We start from the raw sequence: 18,562 nt of genomic DNA, 5'->3' as shown, positions 1-18,562 counted from the left end.
ATTTCTGATATTTTTATTTTTATTTTTTATCAAATTTGTTTTACAATCAGAGGTTAATAATTATCAATAAAGCAATATATTTAAATTAAAAAAAAAGTTAAAAAAAAAGGAATTAAAGTCTAATCAAACTGATGTGCCATCCCTTTCTAAGATCCAAATATTTTATTAATTAAAATTTCATCTGGTTGAAAATCTGGAACCAATGAAAATAAGTACCACTTATGATATTATCGTTGAAATGCTCTCAATGAGGGCTTTTTATTGCAGTTAAGAAAAAGTCCAGTTTTTGGACACTTTTGGTTCAGTTGATTGCAATCAAAAGGGAAGGTGCAGAAGTAGATGTTACAACAGTCCTAAATCCAAAATTTCACCATCCTATGACTAATTGTTTTTGAATTATGCAAAATAAAAACATACGTACGTACATACATACATACTTATGAATGTACAGATGTCACGTCGAAACTAGTCAAAACGGATTCAGGCATGGTCAAAATGGATATTTCCATTGAAATCTGAGTAAAAATGTGGTTAAATTACATTTGAGCTGACAAAGTTGTTTAGACCTTGAAAAAAAGAAAAACTAAAAGTATGTTCTTTCTATCCACTAACAATCAAATTCAACCAAAATGTTACTAATGTTAAAAGATGGATAAGCTACTACATAAGATACTATTTTTTGATATCATTCATATAGTTAAATTAAAATTACACTGTAAAATTTGGTTTAATTAAAAAAAGAGATTAATTTCTTAAATGCCATTAATTTTATTTGCATTTGAATGATTCCGCGTTATCTATTATTACATAAGTAGTTATTAAATATGCCACTAGGTTATAAAAACGCCGGCGATTAACAGCTGTTTCCTTTGACGTCTCCATTACGTCGTACCTGCATCATCCGATCCAACAATTAGACAACAGTTCTAAAGAAAAATTTCAGTGCATAACACGACATGTCCATTTTTTCGGAAAAATTGTTTTCAGCGTCTTCTTTTCTTTTACATAAAACAGTAGTGCGAGTCGGAACACGATTGAACTCCAGGTGAGAGTAATATGATTTAATATTATAGGTATCACGTGTATTGTAGGTTACTATTGCTTATCGTTAGAAGTTGTCGGATTTTGACAGTTAGCATATATTCTACTGTCAAAAATTCATTCCCTTGTAATGGTACGGAGATTTATGTAAATAAAATAATACTTTTAAATTGTGAATTTTGAGTTTCTATCAAATATTTACGATAAAATAACATTTCTAGTTTATAATTATTAGTGCATTTGTAATAGTGTATTTTTTAAGAGTGCTGGAGCAAGTAATTCTAACTTTAGTCATCCCAAATCGTTGGTATAATATTAGGCCTTTTATTAATTTATTTAGTTTAGCTGTAATCAGTTTGACATTGATGAGGTACCTAAATAATTGAGGATGTAATATAAAATGAAAAGTACATCACATGTGATAGCAATGGATTTTTTGTCTTCAGTCATTTGACTGGTTTGATGCAGCTCTCCAAGATTCCCTATGTAGTGCTAGTTGTTTCATTTCAGTGTACCCCCTACATCTTACATCCCAAAAAATTTGTTTTACATATTCCAAACTTTGCCTGCATACACAATTTTTTCCTTCTACCTGTGCCTCCAATATTAAAGTGACTATTCCAGTATGCCTTAATATGTGGCCTCTAAGTCTGTCTCTTTTTTTAACTGTATTTTTCCAATAGCTTCTTTCTTCATCAATTTGCTGCAACACCTCTTCATTTGTCACTTTATCCACCCATCTGATTTTTAACATTTTGCTGTAGCACCACATTTCAAAAGCTTTTAATCTTTTCTTCTCAGGTACACCTATCGTCCAAGTTTCACTTCCACTTAAAGCTACTTTCAAAAATCATTTCCTGACAAATGAATTTTTGATGTAAACAAATTATATCTGTGACTGAAAGTTTGTTTTGCCTGTGCTATTCGGCATTTTATATTGCTCCTGCTTTGTCCATCTTTAGTTATTCTACATCACAAATAACAAAATTCTTCTACCTCCATAATCTTTTCTCTTTTTATTTTTACATTCAGTGGTCCATCTTCGTAATTTCTACTACATTTCATTACTTTCATTTTGTTCTTGTTAATTTTCATGTGGTAGTTCTTGCATAGGACTTCATCCATGCTGTTCATTGTTTCTTCTAAATCTTGTTTACTCTCAGCTAGAATTACGATATCATCAGCAAATCATAGCATCTTTATCTTTTCACCTTGTACTATTATTCCGGATCTGAATTGTTCTTTAACATATTTAACTGCTAGTTCTACATAAAGATTAAAAAGTAACAGGGATAGGAAACATCCTTGTCGGACTCTTTTTTTATTACGGCTTCTTTCTTATGTTCTTCAATTATTACTGTTGCTGTTTGGTTCCTGTAAATGTTAGAAATTGTTCTTCTATCTCTATTTGAACCTGAATTTTTTTAAAATGCTGAACATTTTATTCTAGTCTACGTTATCGAATGACTTTTCTAGGTCTGTAAATTTCAAGTATGCTTGTTTTTCTTTAACCTTCCTTCTACTACTAATCTGAGTGCTAAAATTGCTTCCCTTGTCCCTATACCTTTTCTGAAACCAAATTGGTCTTCTAACACTTTTTCCACTCTCCTCTCAATTTTTCTGTACAGAATTATAGTTAAGTTTTTTTTTGCATGAGTAGTTAAGCTAATTGTTCTGTATTCTTCACATTTACCTGCTCCTGCTTCCTTTGGTATCATAAGTATAACGCTTCAATATATTCCACGCACCTATCAACTTTTCCTTTCGTACTATATATCGGTGTACCATCTTTTTGACACGTTATTAGATTTTAATTTATGTACCCAAAATTTTCCTTAACTTTCCTGTCTACTTTACCATGTTCATTTCTCTTTCCACTTCTGAACACTTTCTTTAATCCAGTCTTCTTTTGCTAGTTTGCACTTTCTGTTTATAGTATTTCTTAATTGTCGATAGTTCCTTTTACTTTCTTCATCACTAGCACTTTATATTTTCTACGTTCATCCATCAGCTGTGCAATATTTACTTTGAAATCCAAGGTTTTCTACCAGTTTTGTTCTGTCTAAGTTCACTTCTGCTGATGTAAGAATTTCCTTTTTAACATTCTCCCATTTTTCTAGATTTTCTACCTTATCTTTTTTACTAAAACCTCTTGCGATGTCCTCCTCAAAAATCTTCTTTACCTCCTCTTCCTCAAGGGTCTCTAAATTTCACCAATTAATCTGACACCTTTTTTTCAGGTTTTTAAACCCCAATCTACATTTCATTATCACTAAATTATGATCCCTATTAATGTCTGCTCCAGGTTAAGCTCTGCAGTCGATGAGTTGGGTGTTGGCAATTACTAAATTATACTTCATGCAATACTCTTAAGTTGGTCCCCTCTTTCATTCCTTTTGCCCAGCCTATATTCACCCACTGTATTTCGTTTCTTGCCTTTTCCAATGCTTGCATTCCAATCTCGAACTATTATTAAATTTTCATCCCCTTTTGTGTGTTTAATTGCTTCAATTTCTTTGTATACATACTCTACCTCATCATCATCATGGGCGCTTGTAGGCATATAGACGTAACAATCGTCTGTTTAGGTTTTGATTTTATCTTTATTACAATGATTCTATCGCTATGCATTTTGAAGTATTCTACTCTCTTCCCTGTCTTCTTGTTCATTATGAAACCTATTCCTGCCTTCCCATTATTTGAAGCTGAGTTAATTATTCTACATAGCAATGGTAGCAGAAAAATAATGCTAATTGTGTTACTCTGACACCCTACTGCTGACCCATTTTTCTAATTCCGCACTTAGAAAATTAACAGATTTAAAAAAATTTGAATTGTAGAAATTTAGTAGAAATTAGTGCAGGGTTACATAATAATTTAGTAGAATTGAAGATTGATTGAAATAATTATATTTACCACTTATTTAAGAAACGTTTTGGCAAGGATACTTTCATGTGGCTGTGGTTTTTTAATTAATGTCTTTTCTTCAGCATTCTATTTGCAAACATCGGTACATATAACTATTATATTACTTGTGGCAACATTTGAAATGACATTCACGGGGAAATTAATCATCTAAAATAGCATTAAAGAAATTGTTTTTTTAATAGAAAATGTGGTTTTAGGGGGATAATTTGAATGTCATTGGCATACTTTATTGTAGTAATTTGAACCATAAAGGATTGCCCTAGAGACATTATCTCAGTTATAAATCAAAAAGTTAAATAATACTTTTACAACTTTGAGCAATTTGAATTGTAAATTTAATTACAATCCCAGATAGATCTAGTTAAACTCTGCCGTACAAAATAATTAATAAAACAAATTATACACCATAGCTAACATCAAAGAATAAATCCCAAATTAATAATCCCATAGAAAAGCTTAGTAAACATGTTGGTATCTGTTCCATTAATTAAAAGGTTAAAATGATAATGTTACTCTGTAAATGGTTTGCACTAAGGTGAGTCTGGGAAACATATATTACTCAGTAGATAACTGCGTTGACTGCTTTCCATTTACTGTAATCAGATGAATAATCTGGCTAAACTTTTAGATTATTTAATGAAATTGCTCTAAACAGGAAAATGAGTTTCATATATTTTATTTTAAGAAAGTGAAAAATGGGTTCATGGGAAACAAAATCTGTTGCTGATGTTGAGCAGTGACTCTGGTAATATAGTTAAAAAGTGAGGGTAAGGAAGTTAAATATATTTAGATTAACAGATGTAAATATGATACAAAATATCTGAAGTTTTCATATGCCAGAATCAGAAAAATATACTCTTTGACGAGAGTTGGATGGAACAGCTGATGCATGTATTTAGAAAACATGGAATAAATTGGGGAAAGTGAATACTGATAAAAACTTTTACCTGAACCAGAGAGCTAGAGTAAGAATAGAGAGACAGACAGTTGGTTGGATTGGAGTTTTATTAACTCAGAAAAATGTACAGCATTGCTTTAGAATATCCAATATATTTCAAATTAAAGAAATTGAATGGATGTATTTTCAAAATTAATTTTATCCAACATTGTGGTTTTCACAGTGTTGAAACAAGATGAATTAAGGTAATTTAAAATTACATTATATGCTTAGAATCCAAATTTAGTCATTTATGTTTGAAAATCTTCAAATATGCTGTGCAATTTATATTTGTGTAATAAAATTTTTGAAAGGAAAGAATTATAAAATGAAATAACACATCAAACTGTATTTTAAGCTGTTTAATTTAAGCAATGATTTTAATAAGATTTATGTAATAATTTAATCATATTAATTTTGATACTTTAAGCTAAACAAAGATATAATAGATAATTTGCACACATTTTGGTTGGTTTCCAGACGTGAAAGATTTATAAAGGTACCGGCTGTATAATGAAATTTAACCCAATTTAATATTACAGATTATTTAATAGATTATTATTACTGTAGAAATTCACATAAGAGTGGATATATTTACTCAGGTTGTGATCCAGTTTGTCTTCAGAGATAAGGAAGAGAGTAGATTATAAACTTATGAATTAAGCAAGTTTGGTTACTGTTTTATAGTCACTTGTTTGTATAGTATGTTTGTGATGACCTTGATGTGGTTTATTCATTGAGGACACTTGATTTACTAAATCATCATCATGATGGTTTAATATTATTGAATTAATATGTGCTGCTGCTTCTTTTGTGCAATATTTATGTAAGCTAATTTTAACTCTCTTTTTCATTTCGACTGAGAAGTGATTATAACTTTACTTAAGGGCATTTTTTAATAATTAATAACAAAAAATAATTAAAAAAAATAGAAATAGTTTGTAATAAGCTATAAAATATTAATTGCAGTTATCATTTTACTTTAAACTCAGGAGTAATATATTTCATTAGTATATGTAATTTGTTACTGACTAATTTAAATGAAAATGTTATAAGGTTCTTATTAATGTTATAAGGTTCTTATTATGTGCTATTATATTCCATATGGTCATTTATCTCTGTTCCAGTCAGACAAGACTTGCTTAATTGATTAAAATATTATTTGAAAAATACTTGCACTTGTTGCTGTTTTAAATATTACACTTATAGTAGTAATTTGATGTAGCTTACATTCAATGGTAACTATAAAGCTGATTGTTAAATGTTGAATTACATATAACCATTCATTTGTACTGGTGCTGTTCTGAATTTTAATGAATTTTTAAGAATATAATAAAGGTTATTAAATGTTTCATATATACTTTTCTACTACATCCAAAAAATAGGATGATGAGAAATTAAATATTAATATAGGGAACATAGTATAGCAGAGGTTACAAAATTATATTATATTCAAAATAAAATTAATTTGAGTAGATGAAAATAAGGAAAACGTTAAAGTAAGGAGAGGTGTGTGTAGTGCAAAAGGAAGTTTGCTAGTATCATCTTGAAGTTTTATGTATTTAAATTATTTCTTATTAAATCTTCTTTTGGAGTGGTGGAATCTATGCCTTTCACCAACAAAGTGCTAAGTTCAAATATTAGACAGACTCGACATTCTTATACATTACTAAATTCATCACTTCAATAACGAAATGTAAGGTGATTGCAGTTAAGCATTATCAATAAATACTATATCATATATCTCTAGAAATAGTTAATATAAATGATTGTTTCAATAAGCTTATGAACTTCAGTTATATTATTTTTCAAAATGATTGATGTTAATGTGAGGTTGAAGTATAAATTTCAAAAAGCCCGGTTTTAACAAAAGACATTTTATTATTAGCAAAAATGTTAAGCATTTTAGGGTAAATAAAATGAGACCTTATTTTAAAAAAATTGGAATATCAACAACAAAGTTATTGCAAATAATTGATTGCACAATTCACAGAGTTGTGAATGCTTATGCTATCCTGTTTTGAATAATACCGGTTTCAAATATCAGTAAATTAAATTATTGAATATGTGAGGGTAAAATCTTGGAAAATGATGTAATTATTAAAAGTGTTAGTCATTGATGTACTAATGATGAAGTTCTTAAAAATTATCTATTTTTTCTTGGCTTTCCTTTGTATTTTTTGAGAAGCAAATATTTTCCAGTTTTCTTACTATTTGTGTATAAATGTTAGCATTCAGCTGTTGAAAATTCATTAACATTTTATTCTTTCTTTTGATCTCCATTTTCTGCAATTTTTTCAGGGTCTGTAATTTCTTTTCACATTCAATTCCTTATTTGAGTGCATATTTCCGATATGATTTGAACAGTTTGATACAATAAAAGTTTAATTTCAAAGAATTTCTTTTTAAATCTCATTTCCCTAATTTTCAGTATTACAAAAAGTAACATATTAATAGCATTTTCCAGAAATTAGCATTATGTGTTATAAAATTATTACAAATATTATTTCCAAGATATGATATTACGTTCATTATGAGAAACTTGCTTTCATAATTCATAAATAAAGTGTTCTCCTAAAGAAATTAAAAATAAATAAAAGTAGGTTTTTAAAGTTAAGGATTGTGTTGGTAACATCTACTTTCCAACTTCAAAGTTACGTTTTTCAAATTGTTGCTTAATGAAAAATAATGTGTGTATCTGAATTATGCAAGATTTTCAGCCAATGTTGTTACTTTCTTTCAGTGTTTTTTTTTTTTTTTTTTTGGAAGGGGTTATCACTTTTTCTCATTACTTTGTGGGAACATCTAATGTTTCATTATTCTTGTGCATTAGAGCTTCTGCTTTTTTTTGTAGTATAATGATACGTATGGCTTCAATATTTTCTGTAAAATTTTAATTTTAGTTGTTTTTAAAGAAATTATTTTCTGCAGATGTTGTTACAGTTATGTTTTAGTAACATTAAAGATTTTAGTGAAAAATTAATTGAAACAAAATTTTAATAATTGCCCACATCCCAATAATGCAGAACTAAAACCAAATGGTTACTTTTTTTGTATAGTGAAGTTTTAAACTATTAATTGTGTTACTTTAATTACTTATTACCAATTATGTAAAGATCATGTTATGGCTATTGATAACAGATTATTATATTTAACTTTCCAAAGCTACAGATACAGTTGTTTTTGTTCTTATCATTAAACTATTAAAAGAAACTTTCTTTTTTTTATATGTTTTATTGTGTTGTAATGGTATAATTGTTTTTAATGTTTTCTAAATGGCTAGAGTTATTGATAAGGCTTTAAATTAAAGAAATATAATTGTAGCTGAAGTCAGTTATATTTCTGTAAATGAATCTTTATTATCTTATCTGTGTTTTTTATGTTTGTAATAGTATTAACTAAATACTCTATTTGTAAAAAAATATCTTGATGATTTGTTTAAAGGTGCTCTATTAACCTTTACAGGTTCCATTAATTATTTATTACTTAGTGTAAGTTCATTAGATTGGTATTATCTATGTTTTAAATTATGTTTTTACCATATTCATTTCTTGCCCCATTAAAAGTATAACAAAAAGTATAACAAAACTCTTAATCTTTCAATGACTCCAGTAATTTTAATGTAATTTATAATATTGTATTATGAAGTTTATTCATATTCTGTAATCAGTACATAAATAACTATTCTTTTTTTAGTGGTCTGCTACTATAGGGTTTAGTAGTGTGTATTTGAAAATTAATATGTCTATTTCTTTATATAAATATATATTTTTTTGTTTGTTTGTTAGAAAGAACATGTTATCTTAGGTTTTTTGAATTCTTATATTGATTGAATGTTTTTTTTTAATCTTAAAAGATACCATTTTTAACATTTTTCAAAAAAAGAGGATGTATTTGTTCCGAATATATTTTTTGTTTGTTTGTGCGTAACATTTTTCCTATTAATCTGATTGAAATAAATCTTATTGTAATCAGTGCAGCTGCTTTTCGTGGTGGTACCGTGATGTTAACAAAATTTTTTTGATTAAAAAAAATCAGCCTGAAAATTGACTAAATAATTTTTTTGCCATCAGACGGATAGGTAGGGATATTGTGAATCCTGATATTCTACATGTATGCTTCACGTTAAATGTTGTATGGTCTTCTGTAGGACAGATAATGTGAGTTTCTGCACAAGATATGTTGCACTGTTAAATATAGATATCTTGTCTTAAACCTTTAAGACCCAGTATCTATATCTATACTATATAAAGAGGAAGAGGGTTTGTGTTTGTTGAGGATAAACACAGGTGAACTACTCTATCAATCGCAACCAAATTTTTACCCATGTTTCTTGCCATAACTGAGGTTTTTAGATGACATATTTTATTTTGAAAAAAAATTATATATATATATATATATAATAGTCTAGATTTGCCGGTTGAAGCACAAACTTTTAATGAATTGAATTAGTAAACTGTGAGTCTCGATCATTGTGTGAGCTGGGTTAGAACTGAATGATTCGAATCAATTGAATGAATAATATTACAAAAATAATAGAAATAAATTTACTTTAAATAAATTAAAAAAAAAATTATGTTTAACAATAATGGGCTTTCCATGGGGACTGTTTGTGAGGCTAGAGTGGTGACGTATGCGAGCTCATTGTGGTAGGTATAATGGGGTGCTCATATAATAGCTGTATGTATATATATATATATATATATACATATATATATATATATAAACACACACACACACACATGTTTGTCTGTTTATCACATCGCCTGAGAACTAACATACTGTAATTCTACTATAATGCGGCCATGGGGGAGGTCCTGAAGAGCTCCTGAATTATTTCCAGGATTTGCCTGGGCTGAACTGAGCCCCAAGGGTCGGGGCTCTGGCTAAACAGGCCAGCAAGCACATTATATATATATAATATACAGCATCGGTAGGGACCACGGAAATCTTATAGTTCTATGTTTGTACATCACATTACATGATCTTTTGCAAGGTTAGACAACCAAATTTCATCATAATACTTATAACATTGTTGATATGTTATTAGTAATCAATGTACCAGTGCCATGAGTGAAGTGTAGCACATTACTCAATCCTGTTCAATGTTTTTCAATCTTTTCGTTTCGGCAGGTGCTTTTTTATCATGTGAGCTATTCAGTAATTTACATGGATCTAAATCACTCAAAGTTAATTTAAGCTTCTGACTCAACTTAAAGCAACATAAACTTATTCTTTTGCAAATACTTTTTTCCCCAGATCTACTACAGCTCTACTTAATGTTGTACCTTGCAATTTGTGCACTGTTAAAGCCCAACTTAAAATTTACTTACTGGTGTGATAACATAACCTTCATCTTTCATTTTTGTAACTATTCATCATTGAATTTTATTAACACAGAATCACCCTTTCTAGTTGGTTCCTTCATAGGGCAGGCCATTTGAATTTCTTTTCAATCCCCATTATAAAGAATTGTTAACTAAACAATCTGAAATCAATATATTACGCCTTATCATAACTCTTGGCCTCATGACCAACTATGTAGAAGAACCCATTAATTCTACATCTACTTTACAACATGAGTGCTGCTACTCTACTATTCTTAGATTTAAAGCATTGTTTTAGCATTATTAGATTATAGCAGTTAAAATTACTATTACAAAGAATCTCTGTTTATTTTGGGATGATTAATTAATTCACCATATAAATTGGAAGTTTTTGTATATGAAAAGTTCATTGAACTGCCACATTGTATTTTTATGTATTTCTAAAGTGTTTGAAACAATTAATGAAACAGTTTTATATATTGGCAATCGTGAAAAAATTGTAAAGCAAATATTGAAACAATTATATATTGAAAATCTTTCAGCGTAACATTTTAGGAAAAAAATTGCATAGATAACAAAATTAGTCAATTTTCAATTTTTTTCGTTCTCTGTAAAGTAACTAAGTAACACATTACTTTTGGTGAAAAAACTAATAGCTATTCATTAAGGAAACTAATTATAATTTTTTCATTGATGTAGACCCAATATAGTTTTATGAAAATTTGGAATTGTATTGAACAGTTATAATGAAATAAAAGCAAATTTGCCACTTAGCACAGTCTATAAATACTTATTTTAAAGCCATATCAGTTTATTATAAAAGCTGTTAAATAATTATGATAATGTATTAGAGTACTTCTAACTTAACAAGAATATTAAGAGTTAATTTAAATTATATAGTATCTTTTAGTCAAGTAATTGACACCGTGACACATCCCCATATCTATTTTTAACAGTAACATTATATAGTGATTTTTAAATGGACAGACATCATCCAAGTTTAGATTAAGATTAGCAATATTTCTGGTTTGCTTCTTTTAAGCATCCATTTTAGTTATCAAAAATAGATATTTTTTATGTTGAAGTTGTAAGTAATTAAGATGTCAATTAAAAGTTTTTAACCAGAGTATGTAAGGATGCTGCCTTTTACTTATAAATGTTTTTTTTGCAGAAGCTTTGCACACAAAAGTTATAACACAGTATAACTTTTTATGCCCATTTTCTGTTCTTGAAGTAGGGATTACTCCTCTTATACATTCTATTTTTTTATAACTGCAATAAAAAAAAAAATTACTTTAAAAATGGATATTTGATCAGCATTGCTAATTTTATGAAAAATCAGAATTTTTGAAGAATTTGATAAGATTTTTGTCTAATATGAATTATGTGATGTTGAATAAAAATCAGTTCAATTTGTAGTAATGCTATTGTAGTCCTTTAGTATGAGACATTTTTATGCTTTATTTAAAGTCAATTAGGATATGTTTAAAAAAAGCCATATTCTAATGCTTAATGTGAATATATAAATGATAGGAAAACAGTAAATTCTAAGTGTACAGGAATACTTTTAAATACTGTAAATATTGTTTTTGTTCCATTATTTGAAGTTTTGTGGTTAACTAATCCTTTAATCCTTATTAACTATTAATTAATCCTTTTGTTTTTGTCAAGTCTTAACAGGTACATTTATACAAAATTCTCTCTCTATCAGCAGGTTTTCAGTTACAATTTTTTTCTCTTTTATGCCATAGTAAAATTATACAATAGATTTATTAATTGCTGCTATAAATATAACTTTAGGAATGATGTGTCCATGACCTTAAGTCAAAACTCTAAATGCCATTATAAAGTTATGGTAAACATTTCATTTTTGAAAACATAGGCTTAACCAGATTATTAAATATATTAATTATAATTATTAAATATATTTGTTTAGTATATTCCCGGCTTTTATATTGATACAAAAGTCATTGATAATTTTCATTTCTTACTACAAAAATAGCATTATTGTGTTGTATTGCATACTTTTACTAAGTGGAAAATATAGTCAGTGTAACTTTTTCCTCAGAGAATTTTATAATCAGTTAGACCTTTCAACATAAAAATATCTCCATAACATATATGTAATCTACTGAATTGAAAAGCATTGTATATAGTTCATTTTTTGGGAACAGAAAATGCATATTAATTTGATGCTCACTCATTCGTCAGACATTTTTTTATATCTGGAAACTTGCACAGAACCTAAAGTCAAGAGACAGCATGCAGAGTTGTTTTCTTCGGAGGGTATAAATTTCACTCTACAGTTATTTAATATGGTAAACAGATTGATAGCAGTAGCTGAATTAATGACTTGTTGATAAGGTGTGCAGCAGTATATTCAACAATGGGAAGAAAGCAGCAAGAAATCGTTTCACTCCCCACCTTCCCTGGTAAGCCTGGAGATGAATGTTATTATTCTTGAGAATGGCTGTGCCATTTTTTGAATGTCAGATTGCCTACAACAACTTTTGGCTTTAGCATCTAACAGACAAAATATATATTCTTTCTATTGATTTTAAACTAAAATTAATGAAAAAAAATTATTGTTTAAATTATTTAAATAAATCTGGTTTAAAGGAGAAGTCAACCTCTCCTTTGTATTTTGCTTTTGATAAATATACAGTTCAAAAATTTGTTATGTTTTAAAGGTCACCATTATCATATAAAATCTGCTAAAAGTGTTCAGTCTGTAGATTCAAAACATGCAGTTCAATTTTCTTGTTTATTGTGTGAAAAGTTATTCACCCTTTCATTAGCATCATGTATCTGTTTTATTGTTCCCTTACTTTATAAAATATATTTTTATACTTTTGTAAAATATTGTTTTAAAAATTTTTTTTGTTGAGGTGAAAAATAATTTGTTGGAATACTTAGCAAGGTGTTTAGAGATTACTTCAAAAATAAAGTCTTTACTATTTAAATGACTTTTTGTATGGCACAGTTCTATTGATTTTTAATTGGAGTAAAGGATTGGTTTTCTGTGTATTTGCCCAATAATAATTACATACACTTAAGTTAGTAGTTATATTGTCAGAAAAAATGGGCATATGCAAAAGTAGCTTTCAAAAGAAGTAAAGCATGGTGTTATTTAAATGTTTTAAAAATGGTAAAATTATTAATAACAAACTTTGGAAACTTACAGATAGATTGTATTATAATTTTTATTTAAAAATAAAGTATTTTTTTTTATCTGATTCTTTTTTATAATTGTTGTTTAATGTTTTTTTTTATCATCAGTATTATTTATTTATATTATTTTAACCTTGAAATAGAATATCATTTAATTGCTAATTATTTTATTTATTTGTATTTTAGATTGAATTTAGATATCTTTGTCTCTCTCTTATGATGTAATAGTTAAGTTTATAACCCAGTTTTATTTACAAGGTTTTTATTTTGATTGAAATCTATTTTGTTTTAGTTGATGTTTTGTACATGTTTTGAAATTTATGTATTGTGTAAAATTATAGCTATTGATTATTATTTATTTATAGAAATGAAATATTTATAGAATTATTTACTGATGTATTTTGAATTAAAAATAATTTTTTGTACAATTACTGTTTCATAAGTTTCAACTGTTCTTCTAAAACACTGTAGTACGAATCAATTGTTATACAAAAAAAAGTTTTTTAAGAATTGGTGAAAAATATTTACCAGTTTGTAATTTGGAATGGTGATATATTATTTTACAAATACACTTTACTATGTCTGCCATAGCAGACATCACCTAACTTTCCTTTCTTAATCCCTCGTGTTCAGAAAAAATTTTACCATTCTATCCAAGACAATGGTATCTAGTTGCAGTTATATACATAAATGGATTGAAGCAGAATGATACCATTGGATGCACTTTTGTTGTAAATGACAGAACTTATGTATTTGGTCTACCTAGTATTACAAGTGTTTGTGATGCTGAACTGTACACCATCACTATGACTTTGATATCATTAAATAAAAACATTGTCACATCCTTATCTGTAGGAATTTGTATAGTGCTCTCCAAGCTTTAGAGGATTTGTATTCTAGATATCCTATAGTCACTGAAATTCATAATACAATTGCTGAATTGACAATATACAATATACAAGTGGGTTTCTGCTGGATCCCTAGCCATGTGGAAATCCTGTGTAACAAAGATGCAGATTCCACTGCTAAATAAGCATGTAGCTAACTGTCTTTCACCACTCTAGTTATATTTTCTGATTAAACATTAAACATACTGTTCAAAGAAAGTGGCAAGATGACTGGACTGCTACAGCGGATAATAAACTCTATACACATCAAAGATATGGTGTTACCATGGGACCCTTCATGGAAAATAGTTTCCAAGAGGAAGTGGTCCTGTGCTCATTGTGATTAGGACATACCAGAGCTACTCACGGATACCTGATGTCAGCAGGAAATTCACCACTATGCGTACGATGTGATTGCTGCTTGACTATGCACCAGATCCTTGTGGACTGCATATGTTATGCGGCCTTGCATCGCAAATATAAGTTACTCAGGAATGTTCAGTGCATCCTAGGAAGTAATAAGAAAAGACTAGACCGGGCCGGGTATTGTTACTTCTAAGAAGAAAATCAGTATACTTAGTAAGATTTAATGATAAACCATAAATTTTATTTTGTTTGTATTACATATTTTACTTTTTGGTTATATGATCTACTACTATTTGAATTGTATAAGTGTGGTTTTGACATTGCACATTTATATATCAGACAGAAGTTTTGTTGAAATCAAAACATTTCACCGTCATCTGTGTACAGAGTCTTGACAGCAATAGACAAGTGCAATATGAGTTTGACATAATGATTCTTTCTTTCTGTTTGTTTTGTCCACCATATATTCTGTTTATTTACAATGTATAGAAACACAGCTTTTTAAAATTACACAACTGTAATTTTAACTTTGAAGCTATTTTATTTATTTGAGGTAAAATTCTAAAAAAAAGTCTTTAACTCAGTCAGTATTGTTGTAGTACATTAAACTTTGTATAGAAGAAAGATGTGCTCAATATCAGTATACAAATAAATGACTGTGCACACAGGTGTTACTCATTTTAACAAAGATTAAGTGAAAGGTTAGCCAATTAAGTTTTAAGATATTGGGAGATATAATTAGATCAGGATTTGGAATTATATTACCATGATTTTAATATCTAACTAGCCTTACTATGGAAACTTATCCTGATGATGTACTAGAGATATGGTTTCTCCAAATATGGTAGGATTTCAAATAAGTTATGTTTACTAAAATTATATGGTTAATTAAAATATGTTACAGTGGGTCATGGTGGTGCAATGTACCAATGGGTCCTCCAGATCCCATCCTAGGAGTGACTGAGGCCTTCAAAAAAGATCAAAGTAAAAAGAAGATTAATCTCGGTGTAGGAGCGTATCGTGATAATTGTGGTAAACCATATGTTCTGGGTTCTGTTCGTAAGGTACATTAATTATGAGTTACAATTAATAGTGCTTATATAATTAATAGTTAGTCCATGTAATTGCCTTTATTTCAATTTATATTTATTTTACAAGGAATTCAGTAAATGTAAGAGTTGATTTGTAATTTTAAAGAATTCCTTTCACATTTAATTTCTCTTAATTCTTCCTTTGGGATTTTGCTTATATTGTAATATTGCAGTTTATCCCTTAGTTAACAGTAACTATGTAACATTCAACTTAATTGTGTGTGATATGTGGTATTGTTTTGCAGGTTTGAACTAGCATGCAGAGTTGGCATTGTTTTAGGTATAGTTGCTGAAATTGAAAAAAAATTTCAAAATTCTTGAAATTAGGCTACGCTAAGTTTTATTAAATATATTTTTTTAAGGGATCTGCTTACATCCCTCCTGATATGTTGGCATTCATATATGCAATTTACCTTTATTCATTTTAATATTTTTATTGGCTTATGTTTTTATAGTTGTATCTCATGCAATCCAATTTTTGGAGATCTTGTATCTGTTAAGATTTCAAAATCTTTTCATTGATGGGAGTTGCTTTAAAACTGCAAATTTACTTGTTAGTATGTGTATGAAGGTACTGAAGCATGCTCTGCTGCTTAATGCATTTAAATCTTTCAGACTTTTCTTATATATTTACAAACTATTCATTATGTGTACTATCTTTTATTTGGTAATTTGTATCCTTATAGTATTTCTGGGGGTGCAGTAAAACATACTATTACTTTCTTAGGTAATGATAACCTTTTTGGTTGTTACCTTTAAAAAAAACAACTTGTGGTGGGGCTAGCTCAACTTACACCAGGGTAGTCTATCTCGGATTCCCTATTAACTGATCAGCTTTTGTGCAAGCTTTTTTTGTTGTTGATTATTGCAATGCTCTATATTGTTGTACATGTAATTCATTTTCAATAACTTTAGTGTCGCATGTCATGATATGATATTTTCCTAACATTTTTAAGCTTGTTATTACCGATATTGGTTTGAAGCTTCTTCTAAGGTGTTAGTTTCTGTACATTTTAGATATTTTAAATGCTGATTTACCGTACTTAAACTTGTGCTTTTTCCTGAAGTTATTTCAATCAATGTTTAATAATATTAAAGTAAGTTTGTTTTTTCTGATTACAGGCTGAAGATATTATAGCTGATAATTTCTTGGAAAAGGAGTATCTGCCAATATCTGGTATGCCTGAATTTTGTGATTTAAGTTCAAAGTTAGCATTAGGAGAAGACAATATTGCTATTCAAGAAAATAGGGTATGTATAGCAAATAGCAGAGGTATTAAATATTACAGAAAATTCTTGAAAACTAGAGAGAATCATCAGAACTGAGTGTATTAATTCTGTTATCAGAAAAATCTCTCAGGTATAATTTCTCTGACTTATTTTATTCTTAAATTGCTTCTGTCCATGGTCCACAATTGAACTAAATTTATAGAAACTAAGAAGTCCCTTGACCTTATGAGCACACTAATAAAATATTTATATGATGAGATATTCTTATGGTTTATTATGTTATTTTTCCCCTTAACTTCCTATGGCATTGAGTTTTGTTTGTAGATTTGTTCCTAATGGACTCCTAACTCTTTAAAAGAGGACAGTTTGGTAATTTTCTAATATAACTATCTGTATCCTGCAGATATCTTGAGTTGCATAAGCTTTTAACAGTTTTATTCCCTTTGCATTTATGAAATTTAACCATAAAACATTTAAACTCTTAATTTACAGATACTTTACTTGCTGTCCAATTTCCATAGACCAAGAATGTCTTACTAGAATGCTGACTGATAATTTCATCCCTGGGGACTCTTTATAAACTTAGTAATGTAAACACTTTGTTGCATCTTAATATAAATTTTGTAAAAGTAAACTTTCAGAAAGAAAAAAAAAACTTTCAAGAGGAAATCTAAAATCCCATTTAGCTGGCTTGTGCCTTTATTCCGCAGACAATTGGATATAGTTGTTTTAATCATTTATATGCCTAATGTAGTAATATTTTAATAATTTATAAATAGCAATTCTTTATCATCAAGTATGTGTTTACACATATGTATTGTGTTATTTGTAATATTTTATCATTATTATTATACTGGTAGTTTATGTAATAAAGCATTTATTTTTAAAATTCGTTACATTTTACAATTTTTTAAGGAAAAAATTTACTTTTGAGGTGCCACTAAGTAAATAGGTACAAGATCGATTAGACAATAAACTATTTTTTAGCACAGTAAACCAAAATTATTAAATGCTTTTCATATTGCATTTTTAATTTTAATCTCTTAGTTCAATTGTACGATTATTAATCTCTTTTATTTAGCCATTTTTGTTTGGAGCAGATCAGGTATCATTTTAGTGATGTTTTAGTTAACTGAACTATAAATTGCTATACAACAGTATGACATAAATTCGCACTAATACATTACAGAATTTTACTTGATCAAAATAGATAACTTAAGAAAAATAGTTTAATTATGCTGAACCCAATTCAAGTTTTATTTATGTAGTTGGAACCCATTATAGTTCAGATTGAATCGTCATTTTCGAAAGGTTTTTAATGTTAACAGACATTACTAAATTCCTGTACATCCTATCAAGATAGCTGAGAAGAGACTAGTGAATAATCCACTAATCCCTTCAGACCCATTATTGGTTACTCTTCATAAAGAGCCAAAATTATTTTTTCTTCTGATTAACATTGTTTTCCTTTCAAATTTTATTCTACTTATGGGGTTCAAAAAATAAAATTATATTTATTTGAAAAGGATGAATTATATTTTTGCCTTAAAATTCAAACTTGATTGTTGTAATTTCATGTAGTAT

At 28.4% G+C, this 18,562-nt stretch overlaps 1 protein-coding gene across 1 annotated transcript in view; it reads left to right on the top strand.

Annotated features, from left to right (window-relative positions):
* Positions 1 to 865: 865 nt before the first annotated feature.
* Got2 (glutamate oxaloacetate transaminase 2) overlaps positions 866 to 18,562 on the top strand; it is a 47,311-nt gene continuing 29,614 nt past the window's right edge. The window contains exons 1-3 of the mRNA XM_075357000.1: positions 866 to 1,045; positions 15,562 to 15,721; positions 16,871 to 16,999. Coding sequence (XP_075213115.1) covers positions 957 to 1,045; positions 15,562 to 15,721; positions 16,871 to 16,999 — 378 coding nt within the window. The 5' untranslated portion in view covers positions 866 to 956. The remainder of the gene's footprint in view (positions 1,046 to 15,561; positions 15,722 to 16,870; positions 17,000 to 18,562) is intronic.

The sequence above is a fragment of the Lycorma delicatula genome, chromosome 2, assembly GCF_047948215.1.
Source record: "Lycorma delicatula isolate Av1 chromosome 2, ASM4794821v1, whole genome shotgun sequence".
NCBI classification, from domain to species: Eukaryota; Metazoa; Arthropoda; class Insecta; order Hemiptera; family Fulgoridae; genus Lycorma; species Lycorma delicatula.
The sequence above is the reverse complement of the archived record's forward strand: the minus strand, read 5'-3'. Positions and strand labels throughout refer to the sequence as shown.